This window comes from Zophobas morio, unplaced genomic scaffold (assembly GCF_036711695.1).
Source record: "Zophobas morio isolate AGI-343-1 ecotype UQ-CSIRO unplaced genomic scaffold, CSIRO_AGI_Zmor_V1 ptg000004l, whole genome shotgun sequence".
Taxonomy (NCBI): domain Eukaryota; kingdom Metazoa; phylum Arthropoda; class Insecta; order Coleoptera; family Tenebrionidae; genus Zophobas; species Zophobas morio.
In genome coordinates, this window is record NW_026972109.1 from 19,099,048 (window position 1) to 19,119,178 (window position 20,131).

At 34.2% G+C, this 20,131-nt stretch overlaps 1 protein-coding gene across 12 annotated transcripts in view; it reads right to left on the bottom strand.

Annotated features, from left to right (window-relative positions):
- Positions 1-308: 308 nt before the first annotated feature.
- Camta (Calmodulin-binding transcription activator) overlaps positions 309-20,131 on the bottom strand; it is a 339,661-nt gene continuing 319,838 nt past the window's right edge. For 5 of the 12 annotated variants that reach the window (XM_064076758.1, XM_064076743.1, XM_064076731.1 and 2 more), the window contains 11 exons: positions 19,270-19,545; positions 18,645-19,216; positions 15,700-15,809; positions 15,326-15,418; positions 13,086-13,153; positions 12,853-13,019; positions 12,618-12,799; positions 11,400-11,727; positions 3,112-3,186; positions 2,835-2,945; positions 311-2,680 (listed from right to left, as the gene is read on the bottom strand). In XM_064076758.1, the coding sequence (XP_063932828.1) occupies positions 2,626-2,680; positions 2,835-2,945; positions 3,112-3,186; positions 11,400-11,727; positions 12,618-12,799; positions 12,853-13,019; positions 13,086-13,153; positions 15,326-15,418; positions 15,700-15,809; positions 18,645-19,216; positions 19,270-19,545 (2,037 nt within the window). In that variant the 3' untranslated portion in view covers positions 311-2,625. Of the gene's footprint in view, positions 2,946-3,015; positions 3,044-3,111; positions 3,187-11,399; positions 11,728-12,617; positions 12,800-12,852; positions 13,020-13,085; positions 13,154-15,325; positions 15,419-15,699; positions 15,810-18,644; positions 19,217-19,269; positions 19,546-20,131 lie in introns of all 12 variants that reach the window. The other 7 variants (XM_064076751.1, XM_064076737.1, XM_064076801.1 and 4 more) reach the window with 5 other exon arrangements.

Sequence of the window (20,131 nt, forward strand, 5' to 3'; positions counted from 1 at the left end):
GTTAACTTTTACGGTTTCATAATTGTTTATAGATCAAGTTATATTCCAAATATAATTAGGCAGTTCTTTTGATAATGTTAAGTATAATAAGGTTAATTTGGTGAGTTCACAAGAACTATGACTTTTGCTCGCTGATAAACTTTTATCTCGACATTTCGAGATAAACTGTGTAAGTTGAAAGGTTTCTAGATTTATCAGACTTATTTATATTTGAAGACGCGATATGGTTGTAATCTTTAGTAAATACGCAAGACCACTGGGAGCATGGAAATTGAATGAGACTGTGTAATTCAGAAAAGTGTTTATTAGTCACAATAATATGTAACAATAGTTGAACAACTGCACTCTAATAAACGATCGAAAAAGTAACAAGTAAACTATGAAGATACTAAAATTTGAAACAATACAATCAATATTATAAAATACATATAGTATCAAAATATGAAATTTGAACAACGTCACTAATGAAATGGAATGACAAGAGCCAATATAAAGTAACAACAACCTTAACCTAGTTAAAAATAGAAGAGGATAGAATAACGCAGGACAGTAACCATTTTGAGTGCAGTAACCATTGTAAAATACAGTGAGACATGTATATCGTCACAAATATACATGTGTATTGAAGTGTGTATATAACAATTTGAAATTCCTAAATGGATTATGAACAAGTAAATATAGATATAGGTACTGTGCAGCTACAACTATCCGAATACTGATTATTTTCCTTGCATCATCGTTTTATACACAACATATCATCGAAAATAACCAGCACTCTGCCTAAGAATAATAGTCAAAAATTATCTACTCAATAAATACTACAGATTTTTAAACTGTATTTAAGTAGGAGGTTTAAAGCTTAAATGTCCAATAAATAGAACTTAATGTAATTTTGGCTAAATTAAACTCACTCTCTACAGTATATTAAATACACTTTGTAGGTAATGTAATGTCTCATAGATATAAAATTTAATTTAAATAGTCAATAAAACTTTATCCCTATATAGATACTGATTTAAAATACAAATTTACAATTTTCGATATTTTTTGGTGTTGTTATGTATTTTTTTCACTTTAAATCTTTTACAAAATTTAAAGATCCAGCGAATGACCACCCAATAAAAATATGTACAGTTAGTCAGCCTTTCAGTTATTCCCCAAACACGCCACTATTATTACTAAAGATTGTTTGGATTTTTGATTGTATTTAGTGTTCAACGAAATTTGGAACTGAATCTTAGGCCTGCACTTGTCTTACATCCTTGAACAAAAAAGAAAGTAAAGTAAGAAGCTAAAGCAATATTTCTACATGTGATCATGCGCACGTCCATACGAAAACCAATCATTCTGGACAAGATATTTGATTAAAAAATATTTTTACTTTTTTTTTTTGAAAATCTGATATCGTCTAAAATATTTCTACCTACGGTTCAAATTGCAAAACTACATATATAATCATCTAAAGATGCAATAAGATTAAAAATTGTAAGCCTCTTTATGTATAAATATCAACATTAAAATTTACATAATACTTATGTACTGTTTTTTGTTTTTTTCATGTTGTAGAAGAAATATATATTCAGCTTTGAAACGATAAAATTTCAAAAACAAACAACAGCTATTTACAGAGGAGGGATTTTCTTTACATCTTTATTATACAACTTAATCCTGCCTGCAGGTACTTGAATGTCGAATTAAAAGCTCCCTCACCTTAATTGACTAAAGAAAAGTAATTGAAATGAATTTGTGCATACATATACTTGAGCACCAATATATTATTTCGTATGCAATACACAAACAGAACTATTTATTTACAGCGTTTTCTAGAAAATCCTTCATTGTACAGCAGGTTCATTTACAATAATAGTTACGTATTAAACACTAGAATGATATGTATGAGCTTTACAGAACTTATTTTCTTTTTTTTAGAGTTTAACTCTTAAGTACTACTCTTGGAATAACTTAATAGTTTGTGTATTGCTTTATCGACTCTGAATTTTTGGTTTAATAATCTGCAACTAATCTGTAAGAAACTACGCTACTGTGGCAGTGAAAATAGTTAAGAAATTAGTCAAAGTCCGAGTTTAAGTACAAAAACATCCACTGGTATAACAAATGAAAACTGTTTACATTTCAAAGGTGATATAAATAAGACTATTAACTACACTAGGACTAGAATTTTCTATTTTCGGCAAAACAGTTTTTCAAGGTAATATGAAATGAAAGAAACTCATCAAATGTTCAAGTATCATGATTGTTCTGCACAATGGCGGATTGTTTACCTTGAAAAATGTGTAACCAAACTACAATCACAGCTTTGAATCCATAATCAGAATAATAAAATTTCGTACAACGTCTAAAATCATCTCACTTTTGTTGTCGATCCTTGCATTCGTTTTAAATGCATGAAAATTACCAAATAACAGCCAAAAATAGACATTGTAAAGATATAAGTACATATCAGAGTATAATTATAGGATAACGACTACTTTTGCAGTTAATTTACAAATTAATTCTTTTAAGAGATTGATTGATTATCAAGACTCACGACTACTTAGAAATCTGTTAGATGCGTTATTTAGATGTCTGTTAAGCTAAGTACTCAAAGCCTGTCTTGAACCATCTTCATTTTTTCTCACTGATATTTCTTTGGTCTTCTATAAAGTTGGTACTACCTGATCTGCAACAAAACACAAACCTACATTCTCACTGCAATCCTCGCTTCGATCGCTAGCAAGAAACCAAACACGCTAAACACACCCGCATCTTCGAAATTTGACAATCGTGTCGTTCTTGTCAAATTTCAATTCTTTCTAGTCCACGGCAGTACGGACCTGTTATTTGGGCCTATGCAAGTGGAGGAGCCCCCTTGAGACGGTGACTTTTGATGGGCATCCGCTGACGGGCCCCCCTGCTTCTCTCTTTCGGCTCGTTCTCTCTGTAACCTGCAACAATAAATTTGTCATAAACAACTCGATCGCCGAAACCATTCCCCGGCTGAATAGTGCGACTTACCACACTTCCCATATTCTCATCCCAAATACTATGCAAGCATTGAAAAGCACTCGTTTAACGCATCTAAAGGTTACGACTTAACGAAAATTAACTTACTTGTTTTTCGACTGCCTCATGAATTGCTGGATCTTCCTAGCGGCTTGGTGTTGACGCCTTTGCGAATATGTACGTCTACAAAGTAAAACAAAAGTTTACAGATTTATAAAAAAACGAGACATCGTCCGTTAGTGCAACAGGAAGACATGATTGTTATGACATCAAGAACTACCACACAACGTCCACATGGCAACTACATCGAAGCAGGCAGGGCAGTGTAGGTTTGTGGATAAGTTTGCTAACCTTGTAGGGTGTAAGAGTGTCTTTGGTCGGTTAGAGCACAGCTGGCGATGGTAATTTTAACACTGGTGTCGTTCTAACGCAACAAATGAGGAGCGAGAAATGCAAAAATATCAAGTCTTGGATTTCCAGTTCTGATTTTGCAAAGTATCATGTTTTAGTCTACACAGGTATTAAATTCTGTGTTTTCGCCAGATGGTTATACCATTTTTTCTGCATGTATTATATGTTTTTATTAATATTGAAAAATTATCTGTGATTAGTAAGCTTTAAGCTATGTACAAATGTGTGTTTAAATTAATAACAAGTATTTTTCATATATTGTAAGAAGTATATTGAATTCAAATGAACTGTTGCTTAAAAAAAAAACGACTGGAATCACTGATTTAATTTATACACTGTTTTCATTTAACTCTCTGGAATGGACTGTATCAGCTTATTTGCGGTATTTCGTCATCATTATCGTCATTACAAATCTGTGTGTTTAACTGCAATAACGCAAAAATATGAATGACCAATTAAATTGTAACAATTTAATCCGACTATTTTAAAAATCACACTATTTCAAAGTTGTTTATCCTCTGCATTAAAGCTCAATAATATTGGTACTACAACAGCGCTTACAATAATTAATGTAATACATATTACGCTTTTGTTGTAAACCTATGCCCTGTTATAAAAAATCAAAAGAATTGGAATAACTTTTCGACGTCAGATTGAAATTTCAAAATTAATATATGCTTGTAAAGTCTCAGAAAAGGCGATATCATCACGACATGTATTGTAAAAAAATATAAATGCAAATTATTTTATGAGAGGATTTAGTACTTTAGACCGCACCCTGCAATAAAACTATTACGCATTAGGAATCCATTTACTAGAGAACAAATATGGTCCTGGAAAGGTACTACAAGGGAAGCGACTAATTTTGATTGACAGCTTTACACAGGGTACAGCTTCGAAAGCGACTGAAGATTTTACAGCGATAATACTCATAATTGGAGTCATTTGCATTTGTCGCTTGCCGTACTTTAACGATAATACATATAAGAGGTGTTTCATAAAAAAAATAAGTTTTATGTTACATATTGAAAAAAATAAAATGCAATTTTGGTTGTATATTTTTTTCTATTTCTAACATTTAGTGAGAGATTATGGAAAGCGAGCTTACTAACTCACTTTGTATAATAAATCTACTTATAATCTCTAAAACTAAAATTTTATCTTCTACGTTAATAGACAAGTTTTTGACAAAAGCTTTTTAAATAGTTATTATTCAAGTATACAGAAGCTACCCTTTCTTTGGTGATATTTAATGTTATTTCGAACCACATATAGCAGAAATAAATTGCTATTACAATGATTTTAAATAACTGTTTTTAATTGCTAAATAAATTCCAGGATCGATATATTCAAGACAAAATCTAGACTCGAGGTCCACGGAACAAGAGTTTTCCAGAAATCTATTTTAGTATTTTTGTAAAACTTGCACACATTATTATTAGCGGCAGTATGTATTTCGTATGCAACAACGTGAACGTTTAGATTAATACAACATTTAATCTTGCTTTCATATTAAATAAATATTTACCCCTCTTAAGGGGACTGGCTAGACGAGGTATAACATTTTTTTGTTTTTTTTTGTATGAAAAAATGATATTAATATAGATGTATCATACATCAAACTGCAGCTTTTTTCTTATTCTAGACCGCAGAGATCAGTTCAATCAATTAAAAAAACATGGCTGAGAAATATCGTAAAAAAAAGCAACATTGTACGTTTTCTTTTCAAGTTCTTTGAGTCATAACCATCGTAGAATCGCTTGAAAATTCTCCCATTGACAAAGCATCACTTTTTACAGGCCGCAGAGTCATTAAATGTTTGTTAGTGGTACAATTTATTTATTAAAACCAAAATATACCACAAATTAATGCAAAATACGTCGAATAATTTTAACAGGAATATCAGAGGAAAATTAATGATATATTGCTTAGCAGAGTTTTTAACAGAAACTAACAATTATTGAAAAAAATGGGTTTTTCCTGGAAAGTCGCTTCCGTAAATTTTAGTGGCGCTCCTATCGGCAGAGTCCTGAACTAACGGCTCAAATTCTGTCGAATTGATACCTTAGATCATGTAATGTAATATTATATGATCTGAGATTGATACCCATTTTTTTCAATAGTTGTTAGTTTTTGTTAAAAACTCTGCTAAGCAATATATCATTAATTTTCCTCTGATATTCCTGTTAAAATTATTCGACGTATCTTGCATTAATTTGTGGTAAATTTTTTGATTTTAATAAATACATTATTATTTAAATAAATTGTACCACTAACAAACATTTAATGACTCTGCAGCCTGTAAAAAGTAATGCTTTGTCAATGTGAGAATTTTCAAGCGATTCTATGATGGTTATGACTCAAAAAACTTGAAAAGAAAACATACAATGGTCCTTTTTTTACGATATCTCTCAGCCATATTTTTTTAATCGATTGAACTGATCTCTGCGGTCTAGAATATGAAAAAAGCTGCAGTTTGATGTATGATACATCTATATTAATATAATTTTTTCATACAAAAAAACAAAAAAATGTTATACCTCGTCTAGCCAGTCCCCTCAATTTTAAGTGTCCAAATGGTTCTACTGAGTGTGTCCCTATACTGAAATGCAATGAGAAAATCACCAATTTCTGCATCAGTACCTACCTATATGTCATGATGTAATGCAAATTATAAAATAAACTAGAGACCAATAATTTGTTTCGTTTTTATTTATGCGTATTTATAAATATACCCAATTGTTTTACTTAAAACTAAGTACTTCAATTATTTGGTTTACATATTTCAATTATAACTGGTTCCCTATCTAGTTAGTATCGGCTAAGTTCAAACTAAAGAGGTATAGAAACTACCTGTGTATACTGAATGGTTATCCGGCTAATTATAAGGTTTATGGTAATCTTTTATTCAACAAAATAAAATTCTTTCAGGTAATACACTTTGATCTTTGACAAAAAGCCGAGACGCAATAGGATTGGTGATTATATGAAGTAACAATAATAATAATTTCTATTAGTAACATTGACTTACACTTTATGTAAGTACACAGCGGCGGGTCTAAAAAACAATAATATTTATATGTACAGAAATTAGGAAATAAAAGCATAATAATAGTAAAACTAATCAAATGATGATTAAACTGCATTTTTTGTCTGTAGTTTTAGTAGGTTTTTGACATAATAATTCTGATAAAAGGTTATTCGACTTTTTCGAGGCTTTCAAAAAGGTATCTTCGACTTTCGTCCCATTTCAAAATTTACTCTTTATATATTTCAATGGTCATAACGAGTTCACTAACTACACTGAAGTAAATTTATGCAAAGATTAAATTTGTCACCGAAAAGATGTCGGAAGTAATAAATTATCCCATCGGTCCAAGAACGTTCGGTGGGTGTTATACCCCGATCCGAGAGAGACCGCAGTAAGAGACAGCAAATGGAACGGATAAAATAAAGCTTCAAACATGATCAGTTTTAAATCAAAATTATGAAGTTTTATAAATCGAACAATTTTTTTTCTTTTTGAAATATCATAGTAAACACTTCAAAGAATGTCCATGACTTACTTTAATGTGAATTTTATAACTATGGTCGGCACAGACAGACCTCATATTAGTGTGATTTTGAGCATATTTGCGATTTTATTAGAGCAAAACAGGTCATTTTTTCTCCAATTTTATAAGTTCCGGACACTTATAGCATATCAAAGATATTGTAAAAAAAAAAATGGGTTCAGATTCCAACTAGTTGTCTAGTATTTGTGAAACAAAATCTACTGTAAATTAGCTGAAAACTAAACCGATAACATCACCTTAAGGGTGTTTCCCCCGGTACAGAAAACCGCTTTGTAAGTAATTTTCCTAATAAACATCTTTCAAATTGTAAAATATACTGATTGAGCACTCTTTAACACAAAGCAACGGAAAAACCTGTTTAGACTTTCTCGTCCTTTAAAAATACTATGTGACGTTGCAGTAAACCGAGCAAGTGAATGACACAAAGTATTTGTAGAATTTTCATTTTATTGAAAATAAAGACAACTTGTGTATAGGATTTTTTTTGCAAGATGTTTTACTTATTAATTTAGAACTATTGTTTTGGAGAAATAAAATGTGCCTTCTATTTCGACTCGGTTACTATACACTGACAAATTTTGTCTCAAATATTAGATCAATTATAATTACAATTTATGTGAACATTTTGGAAAAATACAAACGTGTAGTTCTACTTAAAAAACGAAATCTAATAACATTTTATTATAATAAAGCAACGTTTTTGATAGATTTCCATTGCATATTTTGTTGTTAACTGTGACGAAATATTTTTCAAACCATCGGAATTATGCAAATACTTTTTGATAATAGTTTTGAACAACATTGTCTTTAAGGTTTAAACTTGCAGTAAAAGAATTTCGAAAAATAAACATTTTTGTACACTAATAAAATTTAACAATCTAAAAGTTAAACAGTCCAAGCCAATAATCCGTAACACCATAAATTACACATCGTGGGTCGAAACTTGATGGCCAACGAACAAGGGTGGATCTGTTTTGTCTGTAAGGAAGGTGCTTGTAATAATTGCGTACAATAATAGATTATTAACTTGTTTGCGTTTGTAGGTCGGTATGTATCTGACTTTCAACATTATGGAATTATTTTGTCCCGAAATAATAAGGAACGAAAGCTAAGGATTTTCGTAATCTGATTATATAAAAAAAAAAACAACTATGTGATCCAAAACGTTTCAGATAAAGGGAGGCTGTGATCAGCGCATGTAGAGAATAATAGATAGAGAACTAATGTATTGGAAAGAAATAGGAGTAGCTTAGGTCTATTAGTCACAGCCTCTCTTTATCTGAAAAATTGTTGGACCATATTGTACTACAGGGTGTTAATAAATTATACTGACTGACATGGGAAGTGCAACACCAAAAAAAAAAAAAATTTTTTTTCAACTGATTTTTATACCACGTGTTGGCCTTCAAGTGATAAAGAAATGATCAAAATGTTGGCTCTGTAATGGGTTTTTTGGTACGAAAATCACCCCTTACGTCCCAGTTGGCTACATTTTTGCTGTCATTGTCGCTTTACCTGAACGTCGTGGTCGAGCACAATGCCTCTACGAAGAAGAGCTCGCGAATATCGTCAGATAAGCGATTTTATTATAGGTCGAATTATTGGGTTGCGAGAAGGCAAATTGCCCGTTAGGTCAATTAGGATGCCTCAATAGTGTTGCGAGTGTGGCGAACATGGACTGAAGAAGGAAGGGGCTAAAGAAGAAGACATGCTGGACCATCAAAACAGACGACAGAACGCCAAGACCGCCGTTTAAGACTATTGGCTTTACGAGATCGATTCTCCACTACTCGACAAATTGGAGACCAGTGGTTAGCTGAAGAGGGTGGACCAGTCTCAATGCGAAGCATTTATCGCCGCATCTTTTGGAATGCGTTCTTACCGTCCATTGTGAGTGCTTCCTCTGATCGCTGTACATCGCTGTGAAAGACAGGAGTGGTGTAGAGAACGTCAACACTGGAGGGCGGAATGGCAGCATGTTGTGTTTAGTGATGAATCTCGGTAATGTCCGATGGTCGCAGAATGGTAAGAAGACGTCGTGGAGAAAGGCGCCAAATTGACTTTGTTGTGGAAAGGCACGTACACCGTACTGTGGGAGTCATGGTGTGGGGGGCTATTGGTTATGGTAGACGATCACCCTTAATTTTTATTCGCGGCAATATGACAGCAGCGCGTTACATTGACGACGTCCTAGAGCCCGGTTTACTTCCCTACATTGAGGAGCTTCAGAATGCCCTTTTTCAACAGGACAATGCTCTTCTTCACATTGCCCACAGAACTATGCAGTTCTTGGAAGATGCTGATGTCGACATTTTGCCTTGGCCATCTCGATCTCCCGATCTCAACCCCATAGAACATGTGTGGGACATGATGGGCCGACGATTAACAAGTTTGCAGAACCCTCCACAGACTTTGGCTCGACTTCAGCAGGAAATTCAAGCTGCTTGGAACGAATTACCCCAAGCAGACATTGACCACTTAATTTTATTGATGCCCAGACGTGTATATGAGTGTATTCAGCATCAAGGGCGGCCAATACATTATTGACCGTATTCTTGTTAGTTGTTAGAATATATTTCTGAATTTTGGACTATTTCTTTACCTGTTGAAAACCAACAGGTGGTATAAAAATCAGTTGAAAAAAAATTTTTTTTGGTGTTGCACTTCCCATATTAGTCAGTATATTTACATCTAGTGGGCTATGAAATTCATTTGACTTTTTGTTAAATTAACTAATCTGTCAATTAGTTGTCAACATTTGAATCAATTTTTAACGTTTATTTCTTTACATCACAAGGATAACGGACAAATGTAGACTTTAGAAGAAGATACATTTATTATCGAAGCTTATTTTCGGTCTGGCCAAGAGATTTGTGGAGAATGGCAATACTCAACTTTTACCGTCAAAAAACTACTTTTTGAAACATGAACATTTTTTGGTCGAGTTGTGTTCACCGTCCTCTAGATGTAAATCATTTATTAACACCCTGTATATTTATATTCTGTTAATGCATATTTCTTCATTTGTCATAAGTTCATAAGTTGTAATAATGGGACCAATGTTGCATTAGACTGTCTGTATTTTAGAATGAGATAAATTTTTAAGAAATTTGTATCACAACACAAAAGCTTAGAAGTGATTTTTTCCTTTTAATACGAGGAGAGATCTGAAAATAACGAGACTGATGCTATACTCACGTTTTTAACAATACAACAGTGTATCTGAAATATTTTTCTTCTTAAATTGCTCAGTTCTTACCCTAGATTTTTACCAAAAATTAATTATTGAAATTTTAGCGTATTTACTCATACAAATTGCAGTTCAACAAAAATTCACGATTCTATTTTGTATAAAACTTCCACTTTATAAGGTACTACCTTGTCTAAAAAAAAAAAAAATCAAAAGTAACAAAAAATATCTGTATAAATGCACTGAGACGTGAAATAAGTACTGATACAGGGTTTCTATAAATGATTATAGGGTCATGGAAGCGTGCCGCGTATCACTTTATATGTATTTTATTAAATTTTATTTTTAATATTGGCTGCTGGTCATTAATTAAAAATATTTTATAAATTATTATTAATAAAAATATACAAATTTATTGTGGTTAAACATCACTGTAAACGTTGAAAGCGTTCACCATTTTGTTCAAGGCACATGTTCACTCTCTTTTTCTTATTTTCAAAAATGTTCTGTAACATCTTTTCGTCCGTGCTTTGGACCCATTGTTTAATTTCATGTTGCAACAGGAACTCTCGATTGTTCAAACAATCTTGTCAAAAATGTTTGCAGATTTTGCTCGAGTCGTTGTCTCAAATCATCAACAACTTTGTCAGATACTGAAGGTCTTCCAGGAGATTTCTCTTTATTGACACTGCCAGTTCGAACAAATCTGTTGATTACATCTCTCTAATGTGAGCCTCTAACGATGTTTCTTGAATTTGCAAATCAGGGTATTTGGCCACATATTCTTGCTTAGAAGCGGTTACAGAATACACATACGTTCCGTTTACGAATGTCCCATTGCGATAATAAGGCACAACAATGAAAGTGTCTTGCTCAAAAATAAAGCATTTTCATGGTCTTCGCTTCTTAGCACAAATATAAAATTTTCGTTCGCAAGCACTAAGAAATCAATGGTCAACTACGCCCTTAGAATCATTTATAAAAACCCTGTATAAGTGTCTACTTCGTGTGCCCTAGCAATCAGGTTTCGTCACTTTCCGACCTCCCCTCGTAACCAACGTGTGCGACCTGACCCTACCTACACAAGTCGCTTCAAACAGTCACCACACAATTATATTAGCTACGTATTACACACATCTTATGCCAAATTCCACCACCACAGAAAGCCTTACACCAAGACTAGCAAACGAATCCCCGAGATCCCAGTTCACAAAACTTACTTTAACCCGGAAGCGGGTGTTCCCTCTCGGCTTCCCCTTCCCCCCTGCTCCTTGTAGTTACGGTAATAGTTCTGGATGCAAACGGCGGCTTCCTGGCTCTTCTTGAAACGTTTATGCTCGCAGTAAGACCGGTACCCGTTCTGTATCACCATTGCAGCGTGCGTCATTTGTTTGTAATACGCGTACTGCTTGTAACGTCTGTAATAGTTTTGGATCACTATGGCGGCTGTCCTTTCCTTGTCCTGTTCCTGCTGGAGCCGCCCCTTGTACGACCTGTAGGCCTTCTGGATGATCTTCGCCGCCTCGTACAGCTCCCTCTGCTCGCGATCTGTCAACACAACAGGATTGTAATTTTTGTCGTATAATAAATGAATTCATCTTAGTTAAAAAATATGTGTTTTTAACCGCAGAATATTCAAATGAATGGTCAGAAATTATAAACGTTTGGGAATTTGCGAAGTTCAAGCTACAAATTTTATTGTTTGTTGTAATGACAAAACTAATTTAATGAAACTAGTTAAAAGTTTTCGTCGTAGCTTGCGCTATCATTTCTTTGGAGCGTTGTACCGAACTTTTAAAAATATCATTGAGAGGTAAATGCTATGGAGATGATTGAACGGAATCCTTCACCGAATTCGCGATTTTAGTTACAATTGTCCAAATCTACAGCAACCGATAAATTCTAATGAAAAGGTATCCGACATTCGAACATTAAATGTTGATTAAGAATTACGATTACGCTGAAGTGATAAAGAATAGGTTATGTTAGCAAGTTAGCCGACAAAATATTTATTAACATGAACTAAATGGGCAAATTTAAACAGCAAGACATAAATAAGGAACTTGAGAAACGTTCCCCGTTGGATAATTTACAGGCAACTTTGGGTATAGCCCTTGGAAAAGGGTTAAAGTTAGGACGCCCTTCAGGGGAAGATGCGTACAAAGGAGATGAATAAAAGCTATAAATGAAAAGTAATGCTTGATAGTTAGTGCAGTGTAAAGAAATGAAAGGAGGATAATGATGAATCAGTCATTAATATTTCACAAGCTTCCTCTGTAGGTAAAACGGACTTCTACCTTATGGCATTTTTAGGACTCAGTATATTATTTTTAGATTTTGCAAGTTCGGCTGTTCTATATAGCTGTGCCAAAAAGATTCTTTTTCATTTCCCAGCCCCTCTCATAAAGCTTATGAACCGGAATAAACAAACCTCATACCTGAGAGTGTCAGATTCGAGAAATCCTTTTCGAAGACGCTTCCGGAAGCCTGGAAAAACTCGCAAAAGTCCGCCGTGGTGGGCGGCGGGGACGGCGAGTCGAGCGTGAAGGAACAAGGAGACTGTAAACAACTCGACGAGGCCGGACTTAGGCTCGAGCAAGGCGTCCCCACATCATAGTAGCTGCCACAAACAAATTTTCGAGCTGTTCGTCAGAATATTGAAAACGTGTTTACCGATAGTTGTGGTCCGAGAACTCGAAGTTGAACTCGTTGGACTCGAAACTCGACGACGATTGGTCCAGCAGAGGCTCCATAAAAACGTCCGAGAGGGTGTCGTTCGGCTGCAAAGTGTCCGGGGGTCCGGGGCTCGTGTCCAAAAGCATCTCATCGCTGCTCTCGTTCTGGACAAAAGGAGATGACAAGTTAAACGGGGTTTTACGAGTTTAAAGAATGTATGACGTGTATACCTTGATCCTTTCGGGAATCGCCGCGATGATTTGCTCGGCTAAGGTCAACACTCGAGCGTCTTGCTCCCCTGCGTTCCAAAAAATGATTCACATTAAAGCGTCCTTTGTTTATTTTTACAGAGAGTGGATTTTTTTTACAGTTTTTGATATGTCTGGGTTAGGAGGTAACAACCAGACGAATGTATTTCGAGAAAATCGTGTTATATATTTGTACAGAGGGTAAGGGAGGAAAGCAGAAATAATCGAAATCTTTTTTAGTTTAGTTTAGACCTCAATTTCCCGGAATCACGATTTGACGATTTGATAAATCGTACCGAGACGCTATTTGAATGCGAATTGCACGAAGATTAAATACATTGTATGAAATGTCAACGCTAAGGATTGTCTTTTCCTGACTTACCCTTTATGGCAAGCTATCAGCCAACTCCGAAAATTTAAAGCAATATAAGGATTATTTTATGTTACCAAACTACGGCAAAGTGACAGAAAAAGCACGAACACTGGCTGCATATTACTTTGAGAAGTTTCTAGTAATCATTTAAGTATAATCTAGATGGAAGCGCATTTCACTATGACATTTTTTGTGATCGGTGTGTACAGATTATGATAAATGGTTAAATACCACTCAGGCTGTTAAAAAGTTAATACTTAGTTAAATGAATGGATATATCTTTTTCTATGTCCCTATAAAATTTTCTGAACTTGTTATTATGTTATTAACTGTTTTCCCTTCATTTCTAGTGTACAATCAATATCGAAGGCACGATAAGTGTACATTTTAATTGTAATGTATTTACTTAGCAATTCTAGTGTACAATTTCTAGTGTACAATCAATATCGAAGGCACGATAAGTGTACATTTTAATTGTAATGTATTTACTTAGCAATTCTCTGAGATGATGTCATCAAAAGCATATTTCAATTTAATATACACAACCTGACAGTAACCATAATTAGCGCCTTAATTATAATTTCTCAATATGTATATATTTTTTAATAGATTTGGAAAGAATGGATACAATTTTGTTAATGTTGTGGAGTGTCCGTTTTGGGAACGAATAGCCAAATTTTGGTTTTACAGTTTTACAACCTTCGTTAATTTTAAAATAACTTCAAATTAAAAAAAATACTTGCGGAGATTTTCTGCTTAGTAAATTTACAACAGAAAAGGGGTAGAAGGAGGAAACATACATCTTTGTATTTTATGACTATGAAACGCCAAGAGACCATTTGTCTATTATAATTTTTCTGCTTCTAAAACTCATATTTAGTAAGAAATGCATTTTGCGGCTGTTCCCTAGATAGAAATCAGCAGTGTACAGCATCTTTCATTAGAGTCCGATCACAAACTTCACAGAATATTACAACTTTAATGGATACAAAAATAGCCTTCCAACAATAAGTGTAAATGTAATTATAAATATCTCCGAAATATTAATAAACAAGTTCTCGGTGTTAAAGAGGTCGAAAGCCATTTTTTCAAAAAGGAAAACAAATTATTAAGAGAATTTTCAAAATATTCTGTTGTGAAAGTTTCCTATTAGTTCTAAATAAGGTGGTTTTTCATGTTTAGTTGTCAAAAATTGTGATATTTTTGTGGTTTATCGTATGGGGCCAAATTAATCTTTCAAACAATATCGAAAGAACATTTTCAAACTTCAAAATTCTATGGTTTTTATTTTTATTTCCACGGTACACAGTTTTCTACTCTAGCATGCGTGTCTTTTTGATTTATACTTCTTTGTTGGCATTATATTAGTACATAGTTCAAAGAAAAAAAATCGTAGTGTTCTAAGCTCGTAATATTAAAAAAAGTTACAATGATTAATGCGACATTTTATGTACAGGACTTAAATCTAGATTATACTTCACGATTTCTTGTAAGCTCTAAGTGAGTGGTGTAGATTTAATGAAAATAAACAGTGTCAACTTAAAGAAACAGTCATGCAAAACAGCAAGCAAGCAGCAAAGCACTTTAATGATGTATTAGTTTAATTTTCTTTAGTAGAGATAACTTAGCTTGAAAATAGTTTCTATCGACTATTACAACAGGTAACGACCTTTTTGAGCATCAACTGTTGAATGTAGGACGTTAAGTTTAGGACAGTTAGTGCAGAAGTACTATAACTAAGACGTTAGTAAGTATACGGACAACTATAATTAAGAATAACAAGAACATTAATGAAACAACAGTGAAACAACACCGATAGACAACAAAGATAGACCATCATTGCACTGACCTACGGCACTGTTGTGGATGTCACTTTCGTCATCAGACACTGCCTCCACATCAATCAGGGGACTACTGCTTCTCGGTCCACTCCCTATCTCGCCTATCAAAATCATCAGTCAGTGCAAATAAAATAAAAAGAGCACTATTCTTGTTTGTCGGTCAAATTTCAAATTGTTTCTTATTTAAGAGATGTAATTTTAAACGAACATCCAAAGCGTTCAAAAGCAAAAATCAAAAACTTGGTATGTCGAAAAACCAAGATGATACTGGGAGCATGCACAAAGTTTGATTTTTCCTTTTCACACTAAGCACTTACCTTCACGCAAAAATGCAAATTTCAGGAAAATGCAACAAACGTCTAACTCGACTAAATTCACTTACATAGAGCGAAATCCATTTTTCTTCCAGTCGATTCGGCTGACTCGCTGTCGAACGAGTTGTCTCGAGTTGACAAAGGCGAGTGCAGAGGCAACGACATGCTCCTGTCGAACCTGAAATCACATCAGTTAAACAAACTCGATAATAATCGCAATCAAGAGAATATTTCACCGTCTTAAAGTAGTCGCAATTTAATATTCAACGAGGAAATAGCACTACGGAAAACTAGTCCAAGGTTCATCTAATAAAACCAAAAATGTTTGAATAGACAACTTAATTACGAGCATATTTAAGAAAGACTGGAGTACAGAAATTTTATATTTTCGTTGGTACATATATAAAAATTCTTCTATTTGTTTAAAAATCAATCAGCACTGGAATGGTTATTATTTACTTTGGCTTACTGCACACTAGAATTGTATAATTAATACGTAACAATTATACAACTTTGATAATTTAAATAAGTGTTTCCTGAATAGCGAACGTAATTCGGTTTTTTCTGATGTTGATGTTACTATTTGTGATGGAATATTACACGATTCTAATATTTTTGAATAACACTTTAATTTAGTTTAACTTTAATTTAGTTTTCTACAACAGCTGCATTTGTAGCAAGTTTTTCGTGGTCCGCTTATTTTCATAAACTGACGTTTGACTAATTTAAACCGAGGATAATTAATTGCACACAATCTCACAATTTCAGTCGAACAGTTTAATTTAAACCTTTAGTTTAACATCTCAATTGAAGTAGAAAATTAGTTTTCGCGGAATTTCGGTGCAATCCTTCTATTGGGGATTTAAAATGCACGATCGTCATTTCATTATCTCAAATTATCTTATTAATGACTTGTAGATGTTGAGATTATTACAAAATGATAAACAATTATGCTTATTACGCAGATTTACGTATGTACACTCAGAACGTAATTTTTGTATCCACTAAAATTTTATGACGTCATTATGAGGGGCTGAGTGGCACAATATAATAGCACAGTTAGTGATTACAATTAGCCTTCGGTGAAAATATAGAGTTTGTAATTGAGCGAATAGGGAAAAAAAGTCGCAAAACATTATTTACAAAGTGGCAAAATATCATGATACTTTGTTTCGAGTTATACGTCCCTGCATCGGGATTCTACCTACTGCTCATACAGTGTCATTTATGGGCTGCTTATACAGTTATTGACGTCTTTAACTTCACTGGGTAATAAAATTTGAGTGGACATGTGGATTTATGTTACCAGTACTGTAGAATTCTTGTTTATTTGTGTTTATAAAATATAAACGTAAATAAAAAAGTTAATATGTATTACTAAAATTATGTCAAGTATTGCTAAAATTTTTAAGTACGCGGTTTGGAAGTGAGTACTTTTTTTATGGAAAAAAAAAGATTCAATTTATTCGAAAAGTATTATCCAAATTACACTTGTGATACGTTTGTTATGATTTCAGATATACAATCTGTTTAGAACAGTGGAAGATCGGGAACTCCATCCAGCAAGATGAGTTAGAGAAAATGGACTTGATAAGGTTAGTTGACAAGTTATATACGACGAATATTAATTAAAGATCAATAGGTGGTGGTTTTGTTAATTTTTAATTTTTATCTATACACAAGTGAAGATTGCAAAATTAGCTAACCAACAATGTCTAGTTAATTGTGTTGATCTACTCACTGATGAAGCTCCAGAGTTATTGTTAGTTGGTGGTTGCTAATAGTCTCAGCATAAATTTGCTTCATCGAAAGATAATTTTTGATATTAAATTTGCATTCGATGTTCACCACAGCACGTAACTGAAAATAACAAAAATAATTTTTGTTCTTCTATTGATCGGATTCATTGTTTCAATGTGTATTTTTATTGGTACAACTGGTGATTAAGCACAGTTAGGTATTCCAGCGCTGTTAAAGTTCTCGAATTAATTTAAGATTAATTATTCAGTTTTGATTTACAAAAGACATTTGGCTGACCGTTTTGTGAGAAAAACCAGTTCAAAGTAGCAAATTCAGCAAATTTTTAAAAAGAGTCTATGTTACGTTTTTTTTTCAAAATAAATACTCTGAAATTATTACCACTCTTCCACTTTTTAAATTTAGTATTATTGTTATTAAAACGAAAAAATATCAAAAAGTTTACAAAAACTGTATAAATACAAAAATGAAAATTTTAGAGATATAGATATGCAGTGAAAGCCAAATTTAATGACATGTTAAATAATATACAACAACAATACCATTTTTTTTTCGAGTTCTTCAGAGTCTTCTTAACAACGTACCATCGAGCATATACGTCACTTTTTATCAGCTTGGATATAAAAATGAATTTTCGAGTTTTTGTTTTCTAAATGTTGTTTTAAAGAGAGTACGTCGTGCTGTCAGAATTCGTCAAATGAAAATAAGTGTAATGTCTAATTAACGTACAAAGGTAGTTCGAGCCTGAAATTAACTGAATTTAATTGAACAACTGTTAAAACGGGAAAGTTTGGATTAGATTATTCGAGCTGTCGTTTTGATGAAATGGCTGTTATCAATTCAATAGTTATGTGCAATATATTTTTTCCATTCTGCCACACATCCAGAAAGAAAAATGTATGATATTTATTTATGTAATGTTATTAATATCTCTCACATTTATGCTTTCCGATTAAAAAATCAGTAACGCTATAAACTTCCGAGTTATTGCGTTATAATTCCTAAAAAACGTGAAATCCAACTAGGTTTTGTTGCTTTTTAATTTTTGTGAAAAATCAATGTTCCGATTGCTATTCATTCCACGTACAAAACAATAAGAAAATGTGATTGAATGTCCATTATTATTAACAGAGATCTTAGTAGTGCGACGCGAGTTACAAATATAAGGAAGTTCAGGTTGACTGAGTCAATGATCATCCTATCTCAGACACTCTTCCCCTATTTTGGTTAATTGACCAATTAAGGCAATACTCACTTGGACTGCCTGGGCGAGCTGAACAACCGGGAGCTCTTCGACTTCGACGACTCTGACCCGCAGCTCATGTGGATGCCGCTGTCGATAGAAGGCCTTTTGATAAGCTTCTGCCCGTTGCTACCTCTCGTGCTCGCCGAAGAGTCCGACAGTAGCGGGCTCGGCATCGAACCCAACATCTTGTTGCTGCCGATGATGTTCGAGTCGGAATCGAGGTCGATGTTAAGCATCTTGTACTTCTGGGACTCGCTCCTGGTGACGGCTCCAGGTCTCAGGAACACTCCGTCGTGCGATTTGCTCGTGGAGGCGATCGAAGCTAGCGATGCCACCGAGCTCGCCGGCGAGATGACCGTCGGGGACTCTGTGCAAAAGCTGTTCGAGGAATGCAACATCATATTAGCCTTGTCGCGCCTCAGCTCGAGCTTTTCGAGTTCTTTCACTAGTTCGTGATGACTGTTGTTTTTGGCGCACTCCAACGCCGTTTGATTGGACGTATTCTTCATGTTGAGCGCCGTGTGGTTCCATTTGTACAACATAATTGCCGTTTCTGTGTGGCCGCGGGCACATGCCCACATCTAGAGTGCGGAAATTAATAAGAGATACAGAAGCGGAATCGATATTTTCTTACTAATGGAGTGTAACCGTCTTCGTCCTGGCTCAGAGCGTCGACTTCGGTTTCTAATAATAAGGACGAGTTTTCCGCACGCCAATGAAGCATGGCGCACACCAAACGGGAGTAACCTAAGGACGCCGCTAAGTGTAATAGAGTCATGCCTCTGTGGCTTGCGAACCATGAAACGCTCAATTCTTCGCCGTGGCTCCATATCCGGGAAGTCATGTTCTGACAAAAGGTGACGAGGCGGTCTTCAAAGTTCGGTTGGGAGAAGAGAGCCGTATCCTCCACCTACGGCACAAAGGAAGGGTTGCTTACAACAACAAAGGGAAACAGGGATAATCACGGCTTTGTTGTGTAATGGTTTTCCGATTTTTACTACTCTAGAGAGGTTTAAGCTTTGTTAAATGCGAGACTATACTCGATTTGTGACGTGCGTGACGTTTCATTTATTAACTCGCTGGCGCCATTTTAAACGCCGAATAAATTTACCTTGAATCCGTTAAATTCGAACAATAAAATTACTACGGTTTTGTCCACTCTTTAAGAGGAATCGGGACCGCTGGCGTGGAGTTTCAGAAGGGATGGTGTGAGCGGAGTTAAAGGCCACCCCACTACTGAATTACTGGTATAGTCGGGGAAATTTAAAGTGGTAGATCTAACTTTTAAAACCGCCATAGTATTACCATAAATATATTAAACTATAATTAAAGCAAAGGCGGTGTAATGCTCATAGATTTCGTGGTGTTAATTAATCTTTCTAAATTTCAGTCTTACATCTTTTCAAACAATTGAGAACGTAAATTCGAATACTTAAACTGGAACACGCGCAATGTATAAAATGAATGTATTTTTAAAACTTTTAACAAATATAGTT